Raw genomic sequence first — 27,485 nt, 5'->3', positions numbered from 1 at the left:
TTATTATACCGATACCAGAAAATTGTTCAAATTGTCCATGCCCTTTTCAGACCCAGCACCTCCTCCTTTCAGTGCGTACTACTAAGAAGGTTTATTGAACAAATTTTGAGGCAATGTTTTGAATCGCTGGCCCTTCATTCCTCATGAATACGAACACCTGGACCTTCCTTTTGCGCTGTTGTCTCCCTACTGAAAAGCCCAGCACTTCAATTAGATTTACAGGTTTTCTTTGTCCAAATTATTCATGAAAAACTATAGTTATGGACCCCACATACAACAAATGTGGGGTCTATATTGAGATTACTAGGAGAAGGTACTAGGCTTCTGCATTCTTCCCAGGTTATATTATGGAGGTAGTCCAGCAAAACTGCTATTTCAACTGAAAAACTGTCACCCCTGTCCCATCAAACTAAACTCGATCTAGTGCACCTGGCAAAGATTTTTTCGAAATTCGGATAATTTTGATGACTTTGAAGCGTTTTTATGCGCCGATTTTCTGATTTGCTTTCAAATCTCCGGCACGATTCTGTCAATCACACGTATATTAGCTCCGACCCGTAATGGTGACGTCATATCCTCATGCATCATGGCGGCGGTATCTCTTTGCCGAAGTGGCGAGCTGTCGAGTATTTTGAGCAAAGAACGACGGTTGACATGGTTGAATGAAGGAATAAAACAAAGGAATAGCCTTAAATGCTTATCGATGATCCGTCCTGCCCATCTGAAAAGGTTAGGGTGCTGTTTAAATGTTACTGAGCGTGTGATTTTGAGAAACGCGAGCGTGTTTGTCCCGAAATAGATCATCCGCGAAACGGGAATAGACTTCACTCCTCCATACGTGTACTGTGTGGGCCCGTGGGGGCTATCAAATTTGCTGACAAGCAAATTTCAAATTTCTAGTTAGTACTAGTTGTTGTTCATAATGGAAAATTTACACAAGTTGTATATGAATTCTCCCTACATAGTATGAAAGAACGTAGGAAAGAAATCTGGTATTCATCTCTACAAACCAGTCAGCTATCACAGATTTTTACCAGGAGGAAGCACGGCTGCACCATTTGCCAAATTTCTCAGTGAAAAGGGTCCATGCGGGAAGTATAATGCTGCTATAAATACACAGTGTCAAGGACTCGTGGACGGCAACCCACTTCTTCAACTGAAAAAAGGGGACCTAATCCAGAAAGCAAGAGCTAAGGTGAGGTTTTCATATTCTTTAGTGAGCAAGGCTTGAAATACAGTAATGCAAAACATTTTCCCTCTCTTTTCTTTAAATATATGTAATTCTTTCCTTTCACAATATAGGAGTAATATAGGTTTATAGCCAATGCAGTTGGCGAGTAGGCGAGTGGCGATTTGGTTACCACATTGCAGTAACCAGGCACTGCTGAAAGGGTTGAGTAAGCACTGCACATTTATTGATGTGCAAATTGTGACTTTCTTGTCCTTCTACTTTCTAGGTGAATGAGACATACCCTTTTGTCAAGTGTTATAGCCGATCCAAGTTGGACCAACCACGCACACAGCCACCTGAGAGAGGCTTCAAAAAAGAATGGTCAGGTTACACAAGGAGGGCCTGTATGAATTCAATTAGAGACAACTTGGCAAGTACCGAAGTGGACTTGAAAATACAGGAGAAAAAACTAGAGACAAAACTAGAGACTAAACTAGAATGCAATAAGTTGGAGGAGGCGGAGGCGATAAATGAGAAGATGAAAGTGTTGCGCGAGAACCAGAAGGCACTGAGGGAAAACCTTACATTACTGGAATCTAAGGAAAAGAAAGCAGCCCGAGATGTGAAGTAGAAGTGCAGGGCGACATCTACACCACTCAGGGGTTCCAATGCAGCAATGCAGAGTAAACGCAGATGTCTTGTTGATCTAACTGACGATGGGGACAGTGATACTACGGTCATTTTGGACAATACTGGGAGCAGTGGTGGATCAGCTGACAGCGGCATGTCAGTTGACCACGATCATGACAATACGACAGTGGTGTCTGAATCTGAGTTTTCAGTCACAACCGCTTCTTATGAAGATCATGATGATGAAGCAGCCATGAATGAGTTCTTGGCAGAGGTTGCCATTGAAGGTAGGGATATTTCAAACACTCGATTATCAGAACACATCCGTGTATCTCAAGTGAACCTCACTCTAAAAAAATATGTCAGAGGGCGCTTTTTATGTTGTAGAAAATTTCACAAAACTGAGTGTACACAATGTAGGCCTCTGTTGAAGGCAGGTCAATTCATTTTAGATAACCAGCCTGTTTCTTCGAAACAAGTATCTGATCATGCTTACCCTGATGTGAAATACAAAGCGTACTCAGCTGCTCGAAAGTTGCTGTCCCTTCCAATTGCACTTCTTGAACTTGGTCGAGAAAAGTCTGGTACGGGATGTATTGTAACAGGGCAGTCACAAGTCCGTTGTACTGAGAAGGTCGAGGGTGTAGATTATGAGCAGTTTTTTTCAATTGGGCAGAATTTGGGTATTTTTAACAAAGAAAAACCAAGCTCTACTGTCCTCTCGAAAGATACTTTTAGACTGCTTCAGTCCTTCAGTCACATAGAGCTTATCAAAATGTCAAGTTGTTGTAAATACATGGCTGGGATGGATCAAAGTGGAATTAATTCTCAATCTGTGGTTGATTCTTAATCTACAGAGTCAGGCCATCACAGAAATATGCTTTTTGATAATATATTTAAGAAAATGTGGTCTCACTGGTCAGTTTTGAACTTGTACTTTGACAGGGCCATATCAATGCGCCAGTGACGTTTTGATGGATATGGTGTGCGGAAATCTCTTTTTCTCAGGCAATCGGTATTGGAATTTTTTAAAACTTTATTATGCTATTGGCAAAGGGTTCTTCTTGACACATATAAAATTTTGTGCAGATTGATTGGTCCAATGAGTACTTTTTTTACCAAAACCTATGCACAACAATGTACACGTAATGTACACATGTTTTAATAGAGGACTCTGGCCTTAAGAGCTCCCTATCACCAGAAAACGATCTTAGTTCCGCTTTTTCTATAAACCCAAGGAGCGGCAGCTAAAACAAACATGGCGTCCAGTACTTTTGCTGGACGCATACTAAGATCGTTTTCTGGTGATAATTATTCAAAAACTAGGTTTGCAAACTCCACCAAACTTCTAAATCTTGTTTATTGAAAGTGTTTTAGGCGCTTGAAAACATTTTTAACCATATACACCTTATTATTTCGCGTTGGACGCCACTGGACGCTAAATAGGATGACCCGTCTAGAGCGCCACCCAACGTCTGTTTTTGTATACGACCGCGTTCTTCGATGTCCTCTTTCACAAAAACATGTGAGGGAAGTTTGCGCGAGCGCCTCCCAACGTCTGTTTTGATATACGACTGCGTTCTTCGACGTCCTCTTTCACAAAAACATGCAAGACAAGTTTGCGCGAGCGACGACCGCTTACAAAAACATGTACAGATTTTTTGCGGTTTTCACGGCCCATATGTTATGACTCAAATAGACGTTTGGTGGCGCTTTTCAAATAGACATACACTCAAATAGACGTTTGGTGGCGCTCGTATCTCAAATAAACATATACTGCCGTGTTTTCAGATTTTTGTGTATAACTCAAATACACGTTTGGTGGCGCTTTTCCGCAAAAATGGAAGTTCTCCAAATAAACGTTGTGTGGCGCTGGAATCAATTTTAACGACGGCGACAGCGATATTGACATTATCATTGCGGTAAGCGTTGGCGTTATTGCATGTATTGCATGTACATTTGATGCTTATGTATTGTCAGGAAATGCAGACAGATTGTTGATTATTTCTTTGTTGATTTTATGTCTCGTCAAAACACTCGGGGTTTGCGTTAATCCGGAGAAGATGGCCTTGATGGAACACTCGGCGGGGCGTGTCAGTCGTATCATTCAAGAGATTGAAGGCTGCATCGACAGAGATGTCGATGTTGAAGAGAATGTGTTTTTTATGGTGGAGTCTGTGGTTCGTGATTCCATTGATGTATGCATTGGAAATGCGATTGTGGAAACGATCCCAGGTCTTTTGCTGCAGGTATTGAATTTGATTTCAATAGATGATGGAGATGGAACTTCGGCTGTGGCTAGTGGTGGCAGTTGGCTTTCTGCCAGCAGGCATACTCCTGATGGCTGTACTGCTGTCAGTGCTGAACCAATGAAGAAGAGGGGTAGACGTCCCATCCTGACTTCCGGAGCAGAAAGGCAGATTGGATATCTATTGGGTAAGAATTAATTGGTTTGTTCTGAAGACTGATTTTCCTGGCTTATTTTTGCTGCCTAGCATGCTAGCATAGGCTGTGCCCCGTGGACCCCCGCCCCCATTGTCATTACACCCACACTGATGGCCACAGTCAGACTATCCTGTAAAATTGCCCTTCTGCCTGTCAATGGAATGCCTGCCATTTAGTCATTCCCTAGCTGCATCCATTTAATTTTGCCCTGTGTCAAAAGCACCTACGACCTTGATAATATTGCAGTCTATCCATTCCATTAGACTATCCTGTAAAATTGCCCTTCTGCCTGTCAATGGAATGCCTGCCATTTAGTCATTCCCTAGCTGCTTCCATTTAATTTTGCCCTGTGTCAAAAGCACCTACGACCTTGATAATATTGCAGTCTATCCATTCCATTATTTATTGCACCCAATCAGGCAAATGAACAATTCTTGAAAGTGTGTAAAAATAATGGTATTCACCCATTTTTTTCACACCAGTACCAGGCCAGGCCTTATCTGACTCCACACAAAATTGGCCACAAAATTGATTTATTCTTACAATGTACATTGTATCATTAATATCATGCTAAGCTCAGTTACAGTACTAAAATACTTTATATATTTGTAATTGTATATTTAAGCTTTTGTTGTAATAGATCTATTCACTCTGAAATTGAATTGTGGTATGATGGAACAATTCTAGTTGTAAAAAATATTACTGGTGGAATTGGTGAATTTGCCATATTACAAATACATTTTTAATTTCAAGTGACGGATTCAAAGTGCAAGGTATTGCTGACATACTGAATGTTTCTAAAAGGACCATTGAGAACAAAATGAGAGATAGTGGTCTATCCATACGTGCCCAATATACCGAGATAAATTCTCGACTCCAAGCCCTCACCGAAGCCAGTGCACTGAAAATGACTGCATCACACTGCTTTTGACAGAAACCCCCACTGCATATGACTGTCTTAGGCATATCATTTTTTCTTAATGTTTTAAAACCACTGATTTTGACTGAAAGACCACTGCAAGGCACTGCCACTTGCATATCATTATGAACGACGTATTTCAAAAACACTGCCTATGACTGAAAGACCACTGATTTCCACTTCTCCAACTCTGATCGAAACTCGTGGCATTTTCAACATGACTGAAAACCACTGCTTTATGACTGTTGAGATTAAGACTTGATGGCAGTGTAAAGCAGTGGTAATTGCAGTCAAATTCAGTGTTAAATATCACCCATAATGCAACCTGAGACAGGAAGCTAGTAAGTTTGAATTTGATAGTCAAACATTCAAGAAATCATGGTAGCTCTTCATATTTCTCGATATTTACCCGAATTTCAATATGAGCAGAGGGGAGTTTTAGTCTGTTTGAATTGGAACACATAAGGAGCCAAATGAATGCAAAAAGGGTAATCTAGACAGACACTGAAGTTGTATTTTCAGCAAATCAAGAAGGCTGTAGGCCCTATAGGTGTTGTAATGTATGCATACACTGCAAGATATCTGCATGTATCTTCATGCATCTACTGTAGGCCCTATAGGTGTTAATTGTGATGTATGCATACACTGCAAGATATCTGCATGGGAGCTCAATACACATCAATCAGTCTGTTAGATCATTATTCCACAGGCCGCGTGCAGTTACTTTATTTGGACGTCAATTTGATCTAGCTTCAATCCCTGACATCACTGACAGTAGCTATGTGCCATGTGTTGTTTCAATTGTCTAGTAACCCCATCTGACCACTGTCATTATGACAAAGTTTGCAATGACCTAGGTCAAGGACGTGAATTTGTCATCTTTTTACTGTGTCACGTCATCATGCAATGGCGATGTCCTCTATTTGTGCAAATGACGTCATCACTGCCATATTGGACGCACCGTCTAAAATAGGACAGCAAAAGTAAGTTGGCTAGAAGTTCTTGCTTTTTCGAACAATTTCTTTGGTTGTCATCAGCACAGGGGGGTCACGTCACCCAAACCTCTCTCGGCATTCGTGCCTGCATGCCATTGAATAAATTATTCATATTAACACTGAAAATGACTGCTCCCTCCAGGAGGTTTTGGAAATGACAGTCAAAATCAGTGGTGTTTCAGTGAGGATTCAGTGTGCTGCGAAATATTTAAATTAACACTGAACCCCACTGCCAGCCCTGTGCATGATGCATAGTGGGGAGTCATTTTCAGTGTCAAAAGCAGTGGAAATCAGTCAGCCTAAATATTTAAATGAGCACTGCTTTTGACTGCCTTACCACTGATTTTGACTGTCTTACCACTGCTTATGACTCCCTAACCTCTATTTTTGATTGCTGTATAACTGTATGCTTTGGTAACGCGTGACTGAAAAACACTCCCTATGACTGCTTTCCACTGATTTCAACACTGCCATAAAAATGTGAGGTAACACTGCAACCTGACTAAATCCTGACTGATATCACACTGCTTTTCGGTGAGGGAGGTGTTTTCAGTAATGTCAATCTTTCCAAATGCTGGTAAGTAGGTGAGGGTGTGTTGAAACTACTGCTAGGAAAATTGAATCGAAAATTGCAGTGATAGTTGTGTTATCAGGAAAGGAACAGTGTATGCATATCAAAGTGGGCACAGTATCAATACTGATTCATATAGTAGTGCCTCAATCAGTTATCCATACCACAAACGACATTAGAAATGCAGCCCTTATGGGTGACACCCACGATGGATCGCTGTACTGCTGTACAAGCAAAGATAGATTTTACTCCGCTATCGCTATACATGTGGCACCATGGTCAAAATCGTTGTCCTAAATCACAATTCAAGGACAAAAATATTTGTGCTATGTTACATTCTCCGATCGACCCTCTGGTGTACAGTGGGGTTTGATGTCTGCCTTGAATAGACTTGTCTTTCTTTTGTATTGGATTAACGTTAGGGCAACAGTCACTTTTTCACCCCTTCTTATCGCATTCCCATTCAATAGGCCTACATGTCTTACCTCACAATTGAATGGCTCACAGTGGACTCACCAGTCGATCATAGACTGTGCGTTACAGGAATCTATTACCTCAGTCTTCTGGGAGGCAAGGCAGGTAATGCAACAACCAAATGTGGCTATCATAATTAAAAATGACCTCTTTTCAGTATTCACCAATTCAGACATCAAATATATTATGTCATAGTTTTCAATACTACTTGGTTCATGATTATGATTGTAGCCCACTTGTAATGTTATGTTCCTATCATTCCAGGATTTAAGACAATCGAGGGTGACCTTCGTCGACAAGACATTAGAGTACAACAACACAGGCTTCGTAGTTCTATTTGAAGGTTGACCCAAATGGGGGCACCATTAGACAAATTCGTCACATACGACGTCGCAAATATCAGGTGAAGTCACCTTTATCTCTTTGGCACATCGATGGACACCACAAGTTGATACGGTAAGATATTTTGCAGTGAGGAAACATCGGAGAATCATCCCAAAACCTGCTCACCGACGAGAATTGTATTACAACTATCAACTATCTATTAGGTATCATGATAGTCAAACTGTAAGAGTGCCATTAATATATTACATACTAGTATGTACATGATGGCCTTGGTACATAGTACATGTATGCGTAATTGTATGTGCATATCTCTTTTGGGTGGGAGTGATAGGGATGTGCATATGTAGCACTATTTCCGATAATTGAGCCCAGCCTCAACCAACACTGGCACAAAACATCAAAGGTTTTGAAGTTTACACATGCTTGACTTCATGGATAGAAATTTTCCACTCAAGTGATTTTTTTTCATTTCAGATGGAAGTTCGTAATCCATGGAGTAGTTGATGGTTTTAGCCGCCTCATTGTGTATCTGAAATGCAGTACCAATAACAAGTCTTCCACAGTGCTACATGCCTTCCAGGAAGCAGTGAATACATGGGGACTTCCATCAAGAGTTCGTGCTGACAAAGGGGTTGAGAATAGAGATGTTGCAGAATGGATGCTGTGTCATCCATTGCGGGGTCTTAATCGTGGCTCATTCATAACTGGAAAGAGTGTTCACAACTCCCGCATTGAGAGGATGTGGCGGGACGTTTACACAACTGTTGTATCCACATTTTATGGCGTGTTCATCAACTTAGAGGATGAAGGCATTTTGAACTGTGACAGCGATATTGATCTTTTCTGTCTCCACTACATTTATGGTTCAAGAATAAACCTAGCACTGGCACGGTTCACTGAGGCTTGGAACAACCATAAACTTCGCACAGAAAGGCATAAGACTCCAAAACAGCTGTTTATTAAAGGCCTATCCACTCTTGATGGAGGAGATGCAATTGCAATCGAATACTTTGAATTGCTAAATGAGGTACGAAATGTACTTTATATATATCTTCATCAATAATTTGGTGGTCTGGTAATTCCAATTTCCTGAATGATGATGGGGGTTCCAAGGGGTTCAAAAGGGTGTGATCTTCCAGTGCCCCCACCACTTTTATTCACACACACAAAAAAAGTTACAATACTGGGACCCAATTCACTAATGCCACGCAAGGCTTGCGTGCCCGCAAAGTCTCTCGCATGTCACACTTAGCGATTTGCGTGGTATTCATGAAGCACTGGCAAACTGCGCTAACGCGCAAGCTCCTCGTAACTTGGTCAATATTTGCGGGACCTCCAGATCGTCCCGCAACGCTTGCGTGGTATCTTATCCTTGCAGAAATGGCTGTGCTGGCGATTGTGGAGGATGCAAATCATATATTCTCCGGGTGCATCATATATTCTCCGGGTTTTTGATTTGACCTCCTTTTCAAGGTCACAGAGGTCAAATGGTGTAAATTGGCCGTTAGGATGTAATGATGGCACGTTTCTAAACTGCAATGACTATTGATACCAAATTTGGTACACATTTACCCCTTAGTCAGTTGATCTCAGGGACCGAAGTTTGGTCCAATATGATTCACCACTTGACCACCAGGGGGCAAAATCCAAAAACCTTAAAAATTTGATTATTCCTTAACTTCTTGCCCGATTGCCACCAATTTGATATCATGGGTACATCTAACCACCATACAGTATATGTCACACAGGTTTTTAATTTGACCTTCTTGTCAAGGTCACAGAGGTCAAATGGCGTAAATTCGCCGTCGGGCCGTAACTATGGCACGTTTCTTAACTGCAATGACTATTGATCACAAATTAAGTGCACATGTACCCCTTGGTCAGGTGATCTCACATTTACCACATGTCTTGGTCAACGTGGAACCACATAATTTACAGTAGTCCAGTAACTTGCCTCTTCTGTTCTTTTCAAATTGACTTTCAAATTTAGATGCATTGCACTTGACACATTCCTTACCTGTTCCTAAATTAACATTTACTGTACCATAGTTGTTCACTATTATTTGACTCTCCATTTAAAGGATAAAATCTTTTTAAATTATGTTTTTTTAGGCTTTTAGACTTTTTATGTCTGAAATTGGTAACCATTCATTGAATTTATCACTGTAACCTTTCCACTTCACTAATCCGTATTTTTTACCTTTAGTGGTCTTGTACCTCATTATCTTCTTGATCTTGTATTCTATTTGGCCAGGATTAGGAACATAACTTAATTCCTCCTCATAGAAATATCCTTGAATTTCTTCCTTTTGGTAATCTTCAAGTTTGTAGACAATAGGATGAGTGAAGATGATCTGTCTTACTTGAAAGACTTCTTCAGTGAAATTGGGTAAGTAACCTTTATCGAAAATAGTCTTGTACTTTGAAATTCTGACACTGTCGCCAACCTTGTACTTCGGGTCACCAAATGTTTCTTTTAGGTGAAGACCGTAAAGGTTGTACCAGACAGTTCCTTCATTCTCCCTCTTTCTGGCGTCAATTGGTTTCATACCTATTGATGAGTGAAATGAGTTGTTGTACCCGCTCACCAATTCATCTAGGACATCGACCCACTTGTCAGTTTCCTTTGCGGTGAAGTACTTCCACATTTTATCCTTTAAAGTTCTGTTGAATCTTTCCACAACTGCTGCCTTCTTACTTGAAAATGTAGAGAACCACTCTATGTTGTTTTCTCTCAAGAGTTTTTTGAAGTGTTGGTTGTAGAACTCATTGCCTTCATCAAATTGGAATTTCGTTGGTTTAGCTTCCTCAAAGATCACTTTAAATGCATCTCTGATTTCTTCTCCTCTCTTGCTCTTAACGGCCATAGCCCAAGCATAGCGACTGAATAAGTCAATTACTGTCAAAATGAATCTCTTGCCTTTTTTCTGTTTCTCAAATTTTTCCATGTCCACAAGATCTGCTTGCCATTGTTGATCGATGTAAGATACCATTGTCTTTTGGAACGGAAATTTCTAAATGGCCGGTTTGTGTAGTTGGTGAGTTGGTAGTGTGTCTAGAAATTCTTTTACTTCCTTGTACTTGATCACCAGTTTTACTTGTTACCAGTTTTACTAGTTTTACTAGTTTTACCAGTAACACTATCTTCCCTTACTTTTTTCCATATCTTACTTAATGAACTGTAAGCCACAGGACTTTCAGGATTGTAGTACAAATCTCTCAGATACTGTTCGATGTTGTCTGGGTTAGACTGTTCGATGTTGTCTGGATTAGACTGGACTTTGCCTGGGTCTTTTAGTTCTGTTTTACTCATTTAAATGAAGGCAAAAGACATACTAGTTTTCGGCCCACACAACATGTTGATTTCAGGAGTCACCAATTGCGGTAAGACCCATTTTGCTCTTGACCTCTTAGAGAAGGAATATCGTCATAAGTTCCAGAACATAGTCATTTTCTGTCCAACTTACTTCAGAAACAAGACGTACAATAGGAGATGGATTTACGAAGACAAGAATGTTTTCATTGTCAATCCAATTGCTGTAGCCAATAATTTAGACCCTGTGCTTCAATTTGCCACCATGGCCTTCGAAGGATCACAGACATTATTCATCATTGACGACTGTGCTCATTTGAGAGACACAAAGAAGAAGGTGTCTGAGTTATGTAATCTTGCCCTTTCCGGTAGGCACTACAATTTGACTGTTTGGTTACTCGTTCAGAAGTACAACTCTGTTGTTAAGGACTTCAGAGAGAACATAAGGGTTTTAGTCCTGTTTTTCAACAAGGATGAATCGGCAATGAAAGATGCCTTAGAAGAAAATAGTGTTATCCCTAAAGACCAGAGGCAAAAATACATAGATGCCCTTAAAAGACGAAAGGATCTAAATTAATCATAAGACTAGAACACCCGTATGGTTTTATTCACGTTTAGTCTTTTTTTATGGTGTACTTTTCACCAAAAGTACAAATTTACAAGTTATCATTTCTCATAATGTTTAAGGTGAATATTTGACATATCGAACATGTCAAAACACAAAACTACTTAGCTAATTCTGAAAACAATGGTTACTGAGGGTTTAACTCTTTCACTATAAGGTCATTGTTTTATTAATCAAGTATGTTCAGACAAGTTGGAGACGCTTGATTGGCAAGTGTAATTAGTACAAGTCTTTCAATCAGAAACATGTTTGATTTGTCAAAGTTTGTATTATCTCTCCTCGGTGCTTTTGTGTTGTTATAGTTTTCATGGTAAATCAAAGATTGTATATGGTCATTCAGGTCTTGGACTCCAGCCTGTGAACACCAGATTTGGACTCGCCAATCTGTGACTGTAACGATCCATTATATAAATGCTGTATTTTTAAGAATTTGGAATATACAAGAAGAAAGGATCTCCATCTTCAAATTGTTTTGTCAGAAGCTAGTTTTCCCCCATAATACTTTCTTCTTCCTAGTCTTTCTTCTTCCTAGTCTTTCTTCTTCTTTCCAACGAAATAGTAAATCCCAAAACCCAAGACGCTCAATCCTAAAATGATCCAAAGGTATTCGTAATTCTTCATTTCATCGCTGGGCTTGTAGTAGTCGCTCAATTGCGGTTGTCTAGGAATGGTAATTCCATTATGTGGGTTTAAACTGTTGTACAATGAAAGTGAGGCGTCGGCATTTTTTAAGTCAATTGCCGCTTCATGTTCTCTCTTTAATTCAAGGTTAACGAAGTCAATGGTACTTTTCCTATGCTCATCCCATTCTGTGGAAGCTCTTTGCAATTGCTCTTGCGCTAAATTATGTCTCTTTATTTCAGTCTCGTAGCCATTCTTGTCTAGTGCTTTAAAAAGGTATCCAGAACCGGTGAAGGCTAAACCATTCACCAGCGCAGAACCAACCATAATAGCTATTGGCGTATTCTATTCTAAAAGGTACCAGTCAACTCCCATCATTATAAACTGCCCAAAACTGGATATGACATATTTCATAAAGCCTATTTGATGGTGGATGGAATCAGGATCATTCAGTTATCATTATAATTTCAGCATCCCATGCAGAAATTTTTTTATTCGCATTTTTGATATTGTGAATTTTGACCGCGTTTCTACTGTCATTCTGACGGACAAACTCTGACGGACACACCTCCCTTTTCTATGTTTTATGGGTCTCGTAGTGATTTCAACGGGATTAAAATACTACACAAAGCCTATTGGACAGTTCTAAAGATGAGATTGTAATATTTGGGATTAAAAACTGCATTGCATTCATAGTCAGTGTTACGTGTCTACTGTCATTTCTGACGGATATTAAAAATGACAATAGAAACGTGTGGTTTCTATCATCATTTCTGACAGACACTGAAAAAGTTGCTCTTTGCAACTTACAAAAAACGAACCTATGGCTAGAAGAATACTACATTATAAACTAGAACTGGCAAAGCCAGATCGACGGTTTTCGTTTGGGGAAACTGGTATTGGCACCTGGAGGTCACATGATGTAACATGTCAGAGGAGAATGGAGAGATTGATGTTCACACCAGAACCCAGTGGGCTATTGCTCAATAAATTTGGCTTTGGGAGTTCAGTGCGACACAGACCAGTATGTTTTGTGCGCCTTCTTATTTCTGCATCCTCCATGATGAAACCAATCCCATTTCAATCGGATGTAGCATATAGGAGAAAGAGCGATCTACGTAGTGTTGTAAACACGTGCGTTTTGTCTGCATGTCAAAATATGAAATGTCATTTAAAGGGGCACTGTATTCAATCGCGAATCGGTTTCAGCACGACCACCGTAGAGGGAGGTGCCCATCGGTAAAACGATGGAACTACAGGAAACGTATCTAAAATACCCAGCAATGCAGTTTGTTCAGTGATGTATTGCCGTCAAAGCTTCCACACAGCTTCTTCAAACATTCTAATGGGATATTATGCTTTCCTGAAGAAAGTTTAATAGACTTAATACAGGTAACAATGGCAATTTAGATAACGTGTTTCTTAGTTTCATTCCTAGCCGATAGGCGCCTCCCTCTATGGTGGTCGTGCTGAAACCGATTCGCGATTGAATGCACTGCCCCTTTAAACCGTCATTTTGTTGTGCTTGAGGTCAATTAACAGGATTTCGAATGAGCAGAGTGAATTCTGACTGTGCTAAGAGTAAAAAGTTGGCCAAAGAACAGTTGGGATGATGCGTCTAATGTATTACGTCTAAAAAGGCAACTGTCACATACCCACAGTATTTATGTATAATTATCTCATGAATAAAACCATGAATCTCTTGATGCTTTCGATTTGACTTGTTGACTTTTTATTTTGAAGAAGATGTTCTTGGTGCATTCATCAATTCTGGTTTAATACAGTAGGTTTGACTGTATGATCCACTGCCAGGAAAATTATACTCTGAATTGCCTCCAGAAAGACTCCAATAGACATGCAGAAGACCATGGATAGTGAGGACAGGAACAGGACCATCGGGAATTGTTCCAATCCCTAGGAAAGCAGGGTGGTGCTGCAAGGTGCACTTCCCAAGGACTGCAGTTTATGGGCCATAAACCAAAAGACAAGGTCACAACTAGGAAAGCTTGAGTCTTGGTATCCTTGATGGTGAGGGACAACGACAGGATGAGGTTTTGCTGGTTGTGACGTTGTCCTGTGGGTTTCTCTAGTTGTGACTTTGTCTTGTGGATCTGTAGGTTGGTGACGGACACTGGCTTGTGCCTTCATCAATCCAGTTTGCTTGGTTGGTTGTGACGGATGGCTGTGCCAGTTCCAGGGACCTTGTTCACAAAAAATCTTAAGTCCACAAAAAATCTTAAGTCCATAATTAAACTTAACAATGTTAAGTTAAATTATGGACTTAAGATTTTTTGTGAACATGGTCATATGACATGGTTTGAGCCAATGAAAAAGTTCGATCTTACTGAAACTAAGGACTTAAGTTTTTTTGTGAATCTCATCCCAGGGGACTTAGTGAAGTGTTAGAACTGCCACAAGAGAGGCGGTGCTGCAGACATGTAGCAGGCCAAAGGAACAGATGATACCTGCCTGTGATCTTTTTCCTGTGTACAGGTTCAAGACGCTTCATCCAGGATTGTGCTGCATGGACTCAGTTGAATCAAATGGGTCAGAGACAGTAGGATAATAGCATCCATTCCTGGTGGTTGTGACAATCAATGCATCTCGGCAGACCTTGGGCATAAGCTCATATTTTTACAGTGTGTCTCGGAAAAACCACAAGTACTTGCAGGATTAAGAAATCAGATTTCTTAATTCTGGAAGTACAATCTGCAATTGTTCAAGGGACAGTACCAGGCCCTTCATCACATGCAGCAATCCAGTCACTCGAGAAAACTGAAGACAGCAGGCTGGGGGCAAAGGTGGCTTGAAGTGAGAGGGCAGGGGTCCCATGAAATTGCTAGGAAGTCACGAATAGATTGAATGAAAGGACTAATAAAATGTTCAACAAGATATAAAATTTACATGAATTTTAAAATACCACAAAAAAGACCCAGAATCTTTCTTCTTTTACACTGTCAGTTACATTCCTCTCACAGACGGTGTTTGCTCCCTTTCTTGACAAGGTCTGCACCAACATTCGTCTTGGACAAATTTTCAAGGCAGTAAACACCGTGACAGGAGTGTATCACACTGTTTTTCTAGAAATGCTGAACAATCCTGACCAAGTATAGGGCATTATAAGCATCGGTGCCAATTCAAATTGACTCTCAAGCATTCTATTTTCAGCTTTAAAATTGAAAACCTGAAAGTTTCAAAGACGAACTTCAGATATGGACTATAGCATAATGAAAAATTCTTCGTTTATGGCCGATTGTCAGCGACCTAACTTCATATGGAATGTACTCATGTTGAAATTAGTGTCTGGACTGTTGTATTATGGGTAAAAAATACTCATTGACAAACATGTACTACCTGGGACTCTGGGCAGTGTGGTTGCGAAGACTGGTTCTGCATTCAGCAAAATTCAAAAGTGACTTCACAGCATCGGTAGGACCAGGCACTAGTCTAATGAAGGAAATGCACAGCTCGTTGCAAATTCATTATGTGCACCGTGTTATTATTCAAATATATGCTGCATCCCTGCTGTAGGAGAGATGGAAGAGCCTGCCATTTTGTGTAAGCCGATGATGCGAAATCCCGAGATTCATAAGGAGGCAAGGCGCGAAAAATAGTCATGGTACTTGGTAACAAGGAAAATAGTTTTTATTTGAAAATATATTTAATATAAAAAAATATCTTTACATTTTGCATGGCAGTTTTGGTACATTTGTCGTTTTGTATTGAACTTAATAGAGAGGTTAAGATCCTGAACGGGAATGGCAAATGTGAATGGGAATGACATCACCTGCTATTGAAGTTCAAACAGTACCAAATTCACGTTCACGTTTCTCGTTCCCGTTCGGGATCTTAACCTCTCTATTCTGATTTTGCATCAAATCCGAATTTGGACTATGCATTAGTGGCTGTGTGTGTTTCACTGCTCACCACTTATAAACTAAAAGTATGTGTCGAAATCAACACGAAAACTCAATCAATTGCACCCTTGAATGATTCTGTAATTTTACTACCCATTCCTACCTCATGGTTTGTAAAAAATCTGAAGTTTTCAAGCCCAGGCAGGTAAATCCACAGTCAGTTCCTCAAACTTTGCCAATTTGACAATCTCAATTTCGAGGTAGACAATGCTGTATCTCTAAGTGACCTCAATCGAGGTACATAAAGTCGGTTTTGATTTAGAGAAACCTAGGCCTAAAGCAAATTTTCCAAAAGGAAAATTAGAAATTACGATAAAAATGAAAAATAAAACTGAATAAAATCAACAACAAAATAAAAAATAATCACAGTTTCATGTTTCATGAAAATTCGACTTGGGTTGGTATTCAGGCCCTTCCCAGGCCTAGGAGCCGTATCCAACGACCTTTGAAACTTTGTCTCTATCCACCCTGTTCTTTCAGTGTTTGCTGGTGGAGGGCTTTTCATGATTGCCATTTAAAAATGTTTATAATGTTTAATTTCGCGACAACGGGCACCGTGAAAATTACCCGCACGTGACAACAGACCTCAATGAGGTTAATGTAACTGTCAACCTGACACTGAGATTTGCGAATTCTTTCATTTAAACCGACATCATACGGTATTAGGCAAAACGTCTGTCATGAATTTTAAGCAGTTTCCAACTATAGGGGAATTCAATTGCCGTAGGATGAATGTTTGGCGGTTTTCCTGCATTAAAATTCACGATATATCCACTTAATAATATTCAACATTCTTTGATTATTTTTGCTTTAGGGAAGCATCAAACTTCGAATTTGACAATCTCAATTTCGAGGTAGACAATGATGCATCTCTAGACCTCAATCGAGGTACATAAAGTCTGTTTTGATTTGGAGAAACCTAGGCCTAAAGCAAATTTTCCAAAAGGAAAATTAGAAATTACGATAAAAATGAAAAATAAAACTGAATAAAATCAATAACAAAATAAAAAATAATCACAGTTTCATGTTTCATGAAAATTCGACTTGGGTTGGTATTCAGGCCCTTCCCAGGCCTAGGAGCCGCATCCAACGACCTTTGAAACTTTGTCTCTATCCACCCTGTTCTTTCTCTTACAAGAATACAATATTTCAAACTCAAAAAGATGGAAAGGCTTAAAAGTTTTGGGTAGGGTTAATATCATAAAGGAATAACCATAAAGGTTCAACTCAGAAACATGGGAATTGGCACTTTGTCCATGAAATTTGCCGATAACATTGCTACATAATTGATTTACTGTCACGAGTTTGGTCTTAAAATAAGGAATGCAATCTTCTCTAATGAATACCGCTTCAATTGCTCAAATACACCAAGTACTTACAGAGATATAGGCCCTGAAAGGCAAGCAGTACCACAAAAGAAAAGACTGGGTGACGAACGATCTGTGACTAGAGACACTGACTACCTTTCCCACAAAAGGGTTTGTTACCTGGAATGAGGTTGATTCTAATTATAATGACAATACCTACTATGCTTATTGCAGGTGGCTGAGTGTCCTCGCCATCTATTATCTGAGAAAGACACTATACCACCCTAGCTATAGATCATTCGCAGTATTTTTTATGTTTCAGGCCGTACATCTCTGTAAGTACTTGGTGTATTGAGAAATTGAGACTATATTTGTTATCTGCTCTTTATTTTAAGACCAAAATCTCCACCATTAGGGGATGTTTTGCAAAGTTATCGGAAAATTCCGGAGGTAAGGAGCAAATCCATGTTTCTTAGTTGAACCTTTATGGTTATTGCTTTATGCAGCCGTCAGTGTGAATCCTGTACTCCCTGTTCTGGGGCATATGACAGTTGATTGACGCATTTTTGTTCGGACACCATGACAAACACAATGGATACCTTTGTGTTTGTCACGGTGTCCGAACAAAAATGCGCCAATTAAGTGTCGAGTGCCTGAGGAGGGGGAGTACAGGATTCACATTGACGGCTGCATTATGCTAACATGTACAGTGTAGGCTTGACTATTACATGTTGGTATGATCTGGCCGATACTCAATGATGTTGTTGGTATGGCTTGCAGAGAAATTGAGTGCAATGGGCAAATTGTCCTCAATGTCAGTGATGTTGCTGATTGGTGGTAGGTCATCGACAGAGTTGAGGAACTGTAGTAGTGCTGGCAAGTTGGTGGTGAATTCCTCGCAGTTTTGTTCTTGGTCATTTGTGAGAATTGTAATTTCATGTTCCATCTCTGTGTCTGCAATGCCAATCATGGTTGTTATGATGTCATTTGGTGGTTGCTCAGGAGTCTGAAATACAAGATGTGAAGGTTATGTTTGAATGGGAATTTGTTATGTGGAGTTCTCAATTGAAAGGAAATTTTTAACCAAATTGTCCACATTTTAAATATTAGCCTAGTTCATTTGCAGGGTTTTCTCTTAAAATGTATGCAATTCATTTCTTAAAGAAGTACATTTAGTCATGTTTATACTGCTTAAATTACCAGCTCTTTATGAAATACATGAAAATATTGTAATTTTCCATCTACTATTGATAGTGATGGTGATATCAGAGGCTGACTGACAAAATTGGAATCAATTGTAGAATGAAGTTTCTTTATAAATTGGTATTCAAATTGTAGAGTGTTTAGTGATGAAAATGATCTGCAGACTCTTGTGCTTCCTTACTTGAGAACTAGTTCATCAACAATACTATAATGCATTGTTTAGAGAGCTACAGTTTCCAGGATGCCCTTGTCTTGGCATAAAATTCCTATGTTTGAGGTTGGAAACTGTTGTTACTGGCTCAGCAAGGGGGGACATGTCCCCCCTCTGTATGAAACCCTGAAGGTGGAGGTTCGATCTGTTACTTACAGTGATTGTAGATGATTCAGTGGTGCTGAGATTTGTGGTGTTTTGGAAGTGGCCCACATATGCATTTGTTATTCGCACAAAATCACCAGGTTGGGGGATCGTGGCTGCTGTTGCGGCATCTCTCCAAAGTGAGCATCGAATGCTGCCTGTTTTGTCTTTGATGGTCAAGTCTTTGATTGGGACTGATTGTGGTGAATTGCGTAGGTTGACCGTGTGAATAGCATCTGCCTGAAAATGGAATTTTGTCAAAGAGATATGGGCATGGAAGACACATCGAAAGTATTTTTTTAAAAAGAATTTATCAATAGGGAACATTACAGGGCTTCCTACTCTTAACTTTCCTTATGAGTACAATGCTGCAGATTTGTACTGTTGTTTGCATTTTTGCAAGTACAATTTCCATAATTCCCAAATCTCTGCTGTAAATTAAAAGTGTGTGTTAAATTCTGAAAATGACTTGCAACTTTCACAAAAGGGATACAAACTTGGGTAGTTTCTGCCGATCTGTCCCGTTTACATTAGCACAGTGGAACCGTGCCATATGAGGCAAGTTTGTGTTTCTTTCGAACGATCACCCAAGTTTACAGGGGAAAAGTATTAAAATAAGCAAATTTGCATCCTTGAATTGACCGATTTTCCACAACAGAGCAACAGTGGATTTTTTGCTGCTCGGACAGTCATATTTTTATATTTCTTTCATAATTTTCTCTTGTAATCTTAACAGCCTTATAGGCATTGTTTGTTAGGAATAAATTGAATTGAATTGAATTGTTTGTGGTTCTCCGAATCCATCTCCACATCGTGCTAATTCACACAACCGTCTCACGTAGAAATTTCCTCAGGAATTTAAAGTAAACGCGACCCGGTCTTCAATATTTTACACACACAAGAAGAACACGCTGTTCCACATTCCCACAAACTAATTAAAAGTACCAAAGTTTGCACACGCGCATATCTCAAATGGGAACTATGCCGAGATCGGTGCACCATTTACACTTGCTTATTTTTGAGAAAGGTAGGTTAGATTAGATTGCTACAGTAACCGTTTGCTATAGTACGAAATGAATTAAGATTGACTTACCTGTGTTACTGTTCCCTCAATTGTCAGTGTGGTCTTCAAGGGTGATGATGTTGCCAGTTGAATGGTGACAAGTGGGGCATCAGGTGGGTTAATTATGTCATTGGCTCTTGTTCTCAGTTCGGTTGAGATGACCATTGTCTTGGTTTTGTATATCTTCGTTTTGTTATTAGTTGTGATGTGTGTGCCTTTGGAGGAGTAATTGGTGATGAGGATCGTGTTGTTTGGTATAAATTTCTGTGCATGTGTCTGGTCATAAATATTGATCTTCATGGCTTGTCAGCTATGGCTGCTGTCCACATGTCGACGTTTGTTCCATTGGTATTTTGAAATGATTTCCGTGGGCCAACTGCTACGACGGTTGCCTTCAGTGGTGCCTTGATGTTGTTTTGAGGAAACTTGATTGCCTTTGCAATATCCATGTTGATCTGAAAAGAGAAGGGGTTTGTCTTGGGTTATTTTTGGTGTACATACTCTTTATGGCTTTTTACTGGAGATGAAATTGTTTCTGAAATGTAGAAAGTTAGGAAGCTTAGGTCAACATTCATTATTAGATTATTTACAACAAAAACAGCATACTGAAGTGCGTAGACTTGGTTTCTGACATGGTGGTAATATGGTGTGAGTATGCGACAGAAACGACATTTGTTAGGGTCATGGTACATTGTGGGAATGTGTTTAACAAGAAATGTTTTTTTAAAAAAACATAGGGCGTTGGATTTGAAGTTAATGATGGCTTTGTTAGTTTGGAACGAGAGTTGATGGAATATTAGTACTAGTAGGGCTATTGCCGGTTTGGTCTGCATCTTTCAGCTGCATCCTCTTTCGCAGAAGCTACATTCACTTGCTAATTCTGGTCTGTCAGCCAAATGACGATGACCCAATCCCCAGGTGTAAAACATGATAGGTACGGTCGGTGTGAATTCGTCTTCGGTTGAAGATGTCAAGTTGGTGACGGCCGTAGTGGAATTGGTTAGACTTAACAACGACATCAACGTAGTACGTGCATTTTGCTCTGTCGGCGTATAGGGATGGCTTTTATCACATGTCAAGGTCCGTCGAAGCTTCGTACAAAATTGTCTGTAATGTCATACAAAGACAGCGAAGTTGCCAAAAACTAAGCAAAAATCCCGGAGAATTCATAAATCCATCTACCCAGCATCATTTACGGGAATTTCAGACGTGCCAAAACAGTTAAAACCCATTTTTAGCTCACCTCTTAGCAGAGGTGAGCTTATCCCATACCGTGGCGTCCGTCGTCCGTCGTCGTCGTCGTCGTCGTCGTCGTCGTCGTCGTCGGTGTCGTCGTCGTCGTCGTCGTCGTCGTCGTCGTCGTCGTCGTCGTCGTCGTCGTTGTCGTCGTCGTCGTCGTCGTCGTCGTCGTCCGTCGTCCGTTAGCAGGGCACGTTTCGTAACTGTTAGAGCTATTGAGTTGAAACTTGGTACACATGTACCCTTATGTAATGACACCTTGGAGACCAAGTTTCGGTCCGATTCGTTTCATGGTTTGGCCACCAGGGGGCCAAACGTTAAAAGTGAAAATATGCAATATCTCCCTTAATAGTAGTCGGGAAATTTTGAAAAAAATATGGTAGGTACTTCTAGCAAAGGTGCATCATATATCCTCCGGGTTTTTGATTTGCCCTCCTTTTCAAGGTCACAGAAGTCAAATAGTGTAAATTGGCCGTTAGGATGTAACGATGGCACGTTTCTAAACTGCAATGACTATTGATCCCAAATTTGGTACACATTTACCCCTTAGTCAGGTAATCTCAGGGACCGAAGTTTGGTCCAATATGATTCACCACTTGACCACCAGGGGGCAAAATCCAAAAACCTTAAAAATTTGATTATTCCTTAACTTCTTGCCCGATTGCCACCAATTTGATATCATGGGTACATCTAACCGCCATACAATATATGTCACACAGGTTTTTAATTTGACCTTCTTGTCAAGGTCACAGAGGTCAAATGGCGTAAATTGGCCGTCAGGCCGTAACTATGGCACGTTTCTTAACTGCAATGACTATTGATCACAAATTAAGTACACATGTACCCCTTGGTCAGGTGGTCTCAGGTACCGATGTTTGGTGCGATCTGATTTGCCGCTTGGCCTCCAGGGAGGGGGCCAAATCGTAAATTCTTCAAAATGCCATTATTCCTGGTAATGACTTGCCCGATTGGCACCAATTTTATATCATAGGTACATCTAATTCTAACAACCATTCAATGTGTCACCCGGGTCTTCTTTGATTTGACCTACTTTTCAAGGTCACAGAGGTCGAATGTTATGTAAATTGGCCATTTTGGGGAAATTGTAATTGCTTGGACCTACATCAAACCTAACACTACATGACACAATACCATGCTCTTTATCCATCTTTCCTCCACATGAGGTGAGCACAATGGCCCTGGCCATTTCATTTAAATCTTCATAGTGATTTTGCAGGCCTTCTATGTTGTGGAGTAAGATGTTAAATGTTGTGGAGTAGTTGTGGAGGGCAAAAGTTTGGGCATTGAAGCTATTGAAGGTGCAATTCTTTGATCACAGTAGATTTGGTTTTCATCAAAATCTTCAACAACAAGTCCGTTCGAAGTAGACACACGACTTAGGGCAACATATGTTTGTCCTGGCATAAATATCTTTTTCATTGATACTACAGCTGTTGACATTGTTAGACCTTGTACACTGTGGCAAGTACTTGCCCATGCAAGTTTCAATGGTAGTTGTCTCCTGACTATATTGTGGTTCTGTAGACGATCATCTTGAGGCTCTATTGGAATGCTAGGGAAATAACTGTTGTTATGTGAAGATCGATATTTCTGCCCAACTCTTTTTTCGTCAAAATGAATATAGACTTTTGGCAATTCATTTTCATTCTGGCATTCTATGTTAGTTACTTTTCCAACTACACCATTAACAAGACCATCAGATACATCTATGTTGCAAGTCAATTGAACACGAGCACCAATTGCTAAAACCAGTGATGACAATAGATAACTGTCTTTAAGTAGTGTGGTTGAGTGTCGTAATGTGAGTTTACCTGATGTCTTATCGCGTTGAAAGTCTTGAGCATTTATTTTAATCAAGTCTGTGCAATTTGTTTGAATAGCATTTAAGTTGTAATTGTTGACTTGAGCTCTTGTAGGATATATGTGCAGGGCATCAGGGTTTTCTCCAGTTTCACGCGACTGTAGCAAGTCTATGTCAGCTTTTTGCAGTGCATCTTTTTTGGTTCTAGTACGTATTCTATTCAACAATTTAGCATAACACTCATCGTTGGAATGTCTTTCATTGGCAGTTAATTCTGCAATCTGGAATTCACCTGTCCAGAAGTCCATTTCAGATTCTGTATACAATGCTTTACCCTTAACAGGTTGTAACTGATAAAAATCACCAACTGCAAGAATGGATACGTTTCCAAAGAGTGTGTTTGTTCCTGTTCTTTTGATTTGTCTTAGTCTGCCATGGATATAGGCCAACAGTTTATGATCAACCATGGATATTTCATCAATAATCAGAATTCGCAATTGTGACAATTTGGAGCGTAGGGTGTTAAGTTTATCTTCCCCTAAAGGTACATAAGGAAGACTTATGTTTTTGCTTAGAGAAAATGCATGGTGGATTGTAGTACCTCCAATGTGAAAAGCTGCAACACCAGTCGGAGCTGTAAGCATAACTGATAAATCATCAGGGCTTTCTTGGCATTCAGAAAATATACGGGAAGCTTCATAATAGATACATTTTATTAGATGGCTCTTACCACACCCACCTTCTCCAGTTAAAAACAGGCGAAAGGCTGGTGTATTTTGATCTTGACGTTTTTGAAGGCACCATTGTCTTATTTTATAGAAGATTGATGTTTGCATTTCGTTCATGGATCTGAGAAGTGTCAGTGCCATGTGTTTTGGAATTAGTGATGTATTTTTCTCTATGTTTGATTCAAGCCGATTTGTTACCAAATCTGGAATATTATCTTCATTGTCTTTGTCTTCATCATTTTCTGTATTTTGTTCTCTTTCCTTGAGACATTCTATCCGTTGCTGTTCAGTTTCTGGACAAAGCTGAGCCCATGCATCTTCCTGTATGCCATTTTCATGCAAGTCTGTTTGTGCTCTATTAAGCAGCTCAAATGCCTTTTCATAGATTTGCCTATTATCATTTACAATTTGTTTCACTTCGATGAATATGTCATCAATTTTTACTTGTCCATGTCTGTAATAGGCTTCATAAGATTGAAATGGATGGGGTTTTAAGTTGGCTATGGTTCTGTGTGGTAGGTAGAGTTCCAGAATTGTTCGAAAGTGTTGTTCAGGTTGACTTTCTTCAGAAAATCGTGCAAAGCGAATCACAGCTGGTTCAGAATTTGATCTTTTTTTAATGAAACCCAAATTGTTTTGCAATGTGAAAACTGGAGTTTTCAATCAGTCACTATTTGAAGGTTTTGCTACTATCCTGTACTCCGAACAGAATGTTGCCATGCACATGTTTTCAAAATGACTATCATCAGCTGGACGTGCTAAATACCTGTCATTCAAATTGGTCATCCAGATATCATTATCATCATCAGTATTGCCAAGTGCTTTTAAAGGCTTGCTCATGCGGATTGGATTTTCTCCAGTTGGGATAAATTGCACATAACGTGATGCTTCTTTCAGTCTTAGACTACAGGCACGATAGACAGATTCCTGAGCACTGACTTCTCGATTATGAAGATAGACTTTGCTAACCTTTTTCAGAACCTCTTTTGCTTCCACATTGCCTTCACTATTAAGCCTCTCGATGTGCTTGTGACAGCAAAATACCCATTTTCTTTTCAGCTTTGGATATGTAATAGACAATGTAAACAACACACGCATATGCATCGGTCACATACTGAATGTCAAGGTTGCCATTCCAACATCTCAAAAGGTCACGGTTATACTGATTTACCCAGATGTCTTTTACATTGCGGTGGAGAACAATGCTTGGTTTCTTTGTCAATTGTGAATATGCATCTTCAAACATATTTTGGTTTATTTGAAGTTGCCGAAATAATTCATTGATTGTTTCAAATGATATGTTTTCATCAATTAAAGTTTTCCAGTACTTCTCTAACAGGATTTGTGATGATTTTTTCTTTTCATCTTTTTCAGTCATATTCCTTGTGATTTCATCAACTTTTTCTGGTGTATCAACAGCATCGACACCAACTTCTGTGTCTTGAGGAGGTCTAGCAATAAATGTGGATTCTGACGCTGGTCGTGGGAAGTTAAATCGACAAACAGTATTATTCTTTTTGCAAGACTTTGAGTGTGTGCGACTATGTGTTTGCACTTTGGATACAATTTCATGAAGTTCTTCATCAAGTTCTGAATCTGGCATTTCACATGTTACATATCTGTCAATGAACTGCACTACTTCTTCATCAGAATTAATGACTAGCTTTGGTGCATTTTCTATCCAGAATAAACAGTGTGTATGGGGCGAACCTCGTTGTTGGAATTCAACTCTATAGAAGTAGTCAATAACTTTGCCAATGGGATTTGCTTCAGACTTGATAACATTTGTAATGAAATAATGGAATCTATGATCAAACATTCTTGCAACTGATACAGGATTACTGCGTAGTACTTCAGTCTTGCCATCCCAGTCCATATCTTTTGCTTTGCGTTTGTCTCCTTGTTGTCGAAGTATCACATCAATCATTTCAGGCCACCTTAAATCTGCTGATGAAAATGAACAGAACCAAGTTGGAAGTCCAAGCTGTCGTAGCATTGCAAATAAATCTTTTTGTACTGCATGCCAATAAGGTGGTGTACCACGAACTGGTTTCAAAAATTTATATCCTTGGTCAGTGTTAAAAATTTCGTTCAATTTTTCTTTGTCTCGGATTGACTGAAGAGTTACTTTCTGGCCGGGACCACCTTCTTTTCCTTTCCTTAGTGCAATTGAGACACTTGAATTTACTTGGTCTAATTCTTTTAAGTACTGTGCAAAGAAGATATAGTCAGTATTTTTGGCTCACCGTAGGGGAGTCTATACGATACCGCAGTGTCCGTCGTCCGTCGTCGCCGTCGTCGTCGTCCGTCGTATCCTAGTTCAAAAACAGTGGCACGTTTTTTAACCGCAAGGCCTATGAACTTAAAACTTTGTACACATGACCCCCTAGGTCAGATGACCCGTGACACTAAATTTCTGTCCGATCTGATTCTCTACTTGGCCACCAGGGGGCCAAATGTGGATATCTAAAAAGTGTGATATCTCGCTTATTAGTGACTTGTTTTCGATAAAACTTTTGTGGTAGGTACTCATAGCAAGGATACATCATATATCTTACGGGTTTTTAATTTGATCTACTTTTCAAGGTCGCAGAGGTCAAATGGCGTGAATTGGCCGTTTGAGTGTAACTATGGCACGTTTCTCAACCACCAAAGCTATGAGCTTGAAACTTGGTACATATAACCCCCTATATCAGATAACCTCTGGTGCTGAATTTCAGCCTGATCTGATTCTTGACTTTGCCACCAGGGGGCCAAAACAGAAAAAGTAAGACGTGCAATAGCCTGCTTATTAGCAAATTGTTTTTGATGAAATTTTTATGGCAGGGACCCCTAGCAAGGTTACCTCAGATGTGGCACGATTTTTCGGATTTGACCTACTTTTTAAGGTCGCAGAGGTCAAATGGCGTAAATTTGCCGTTTGAGTGTAACTATGGCACGTTTCTCAACCGCAACAGTTATGAACTTGAAACTTTGAACTAGGTCAGTTGAACTTTTACACTGAATTTTGGTTCGGTCTGATTATTGACTTGGCCACCAGGGGGCCCAAACTCAAAACTCAAAAAGTGTGATTTCTCGCTTATTACTGATTTGTTTTTGATAAAAGTTTCATGGTAGGTACTCCCAGCAAGGATACATCACATGTCTTACGGGTTTTTGATTTGACCCACCTTTCAAGTTCACAGAGGTCAAAGTTAAAAACTTTACCGTTCTTGGTACGTTTTGTCGTTGTTCAATGTAAAGAGTTTTAATTTTGTGTAATGATGCATCTAAGAAGCCACTATTTGTATGCCAAGTTTCAGCCAGATCGGAATTCAAATATGGCCGAAATTGCATGTTTTGTGGGTTTTTCCTCGTATTGTGGCAATCCAAAGGTCGTGAGTTCAAACCCCGGTCAAGGACAGCCAAAAATATTTTTATTTTTCATCTTTTCCGTTTTTTCTTTTCTGAGTTCTGTCTTACATTTTCTTCATTTTTTGATTTATTTGGTGCCATAGATTTAATTAGGCGGCCATCTTGGAAATCGTTTTTTGCCGATTGCTGTAGTGTAACGAGTGATGAAATTGTTATGGTCAGGTGGATGTGTCTACATCACATATCACCCTGGTTTGTTATTTGACCTACCTGTCAGGGTCACTGAGGTCAAAGTTAAAAATATATTCACCATTGTCATGGAGTGGCACGTTTCTTCACTATCATTTTCACCTAGACTCTACAAGCTTGGAACCACAAGTCTCGGATT

General features: G+C 39.8%; 1 protein-coding gene across 1 annotated transcript in view; it reads left to right on the top strand.

The window, feature by feature from the left end:
* The window catches only part of LOC135486560 (uncharacterized), a 28,386-nt gene extending 3,198 nt beyond the window's left edge, over window positions 1–25,188 (top strand). The window contains exon 4 of the mRNA XM_064769430.1: window positions 25,118–25,188. Within this exon, the coding sequence (XP_064625500.1) occupies window positions 25,118–25,188 (71 nt within the window). The remainder of the gene's footprint in view (window positions 1–25,117) is intronic.
* The last annotated feature ends 2,297 nt before the right edge of the window (window positions 25,189–27,485 follow it).

Source organism: Lineus longissimus, chromosome 4 (genome assembly GCF_910592395.1).
Source record: "Lineus longissimus chromosome 4, tnLinLong1.2, whole genome shotgun sequence".
In the NCBI taxonomy this organism is placed as follows: domain Eukaryota; kingdom Metazoa; phylum Nemertea; class Pilidiophora; order Heteronemertea; family Lineidae; genus Lineus; species Lineus longissimus.
Note: the sequence above shows the minus strand (reverse complement) of the source record. Positions and strands in the feature narration are given on the sequence as shown.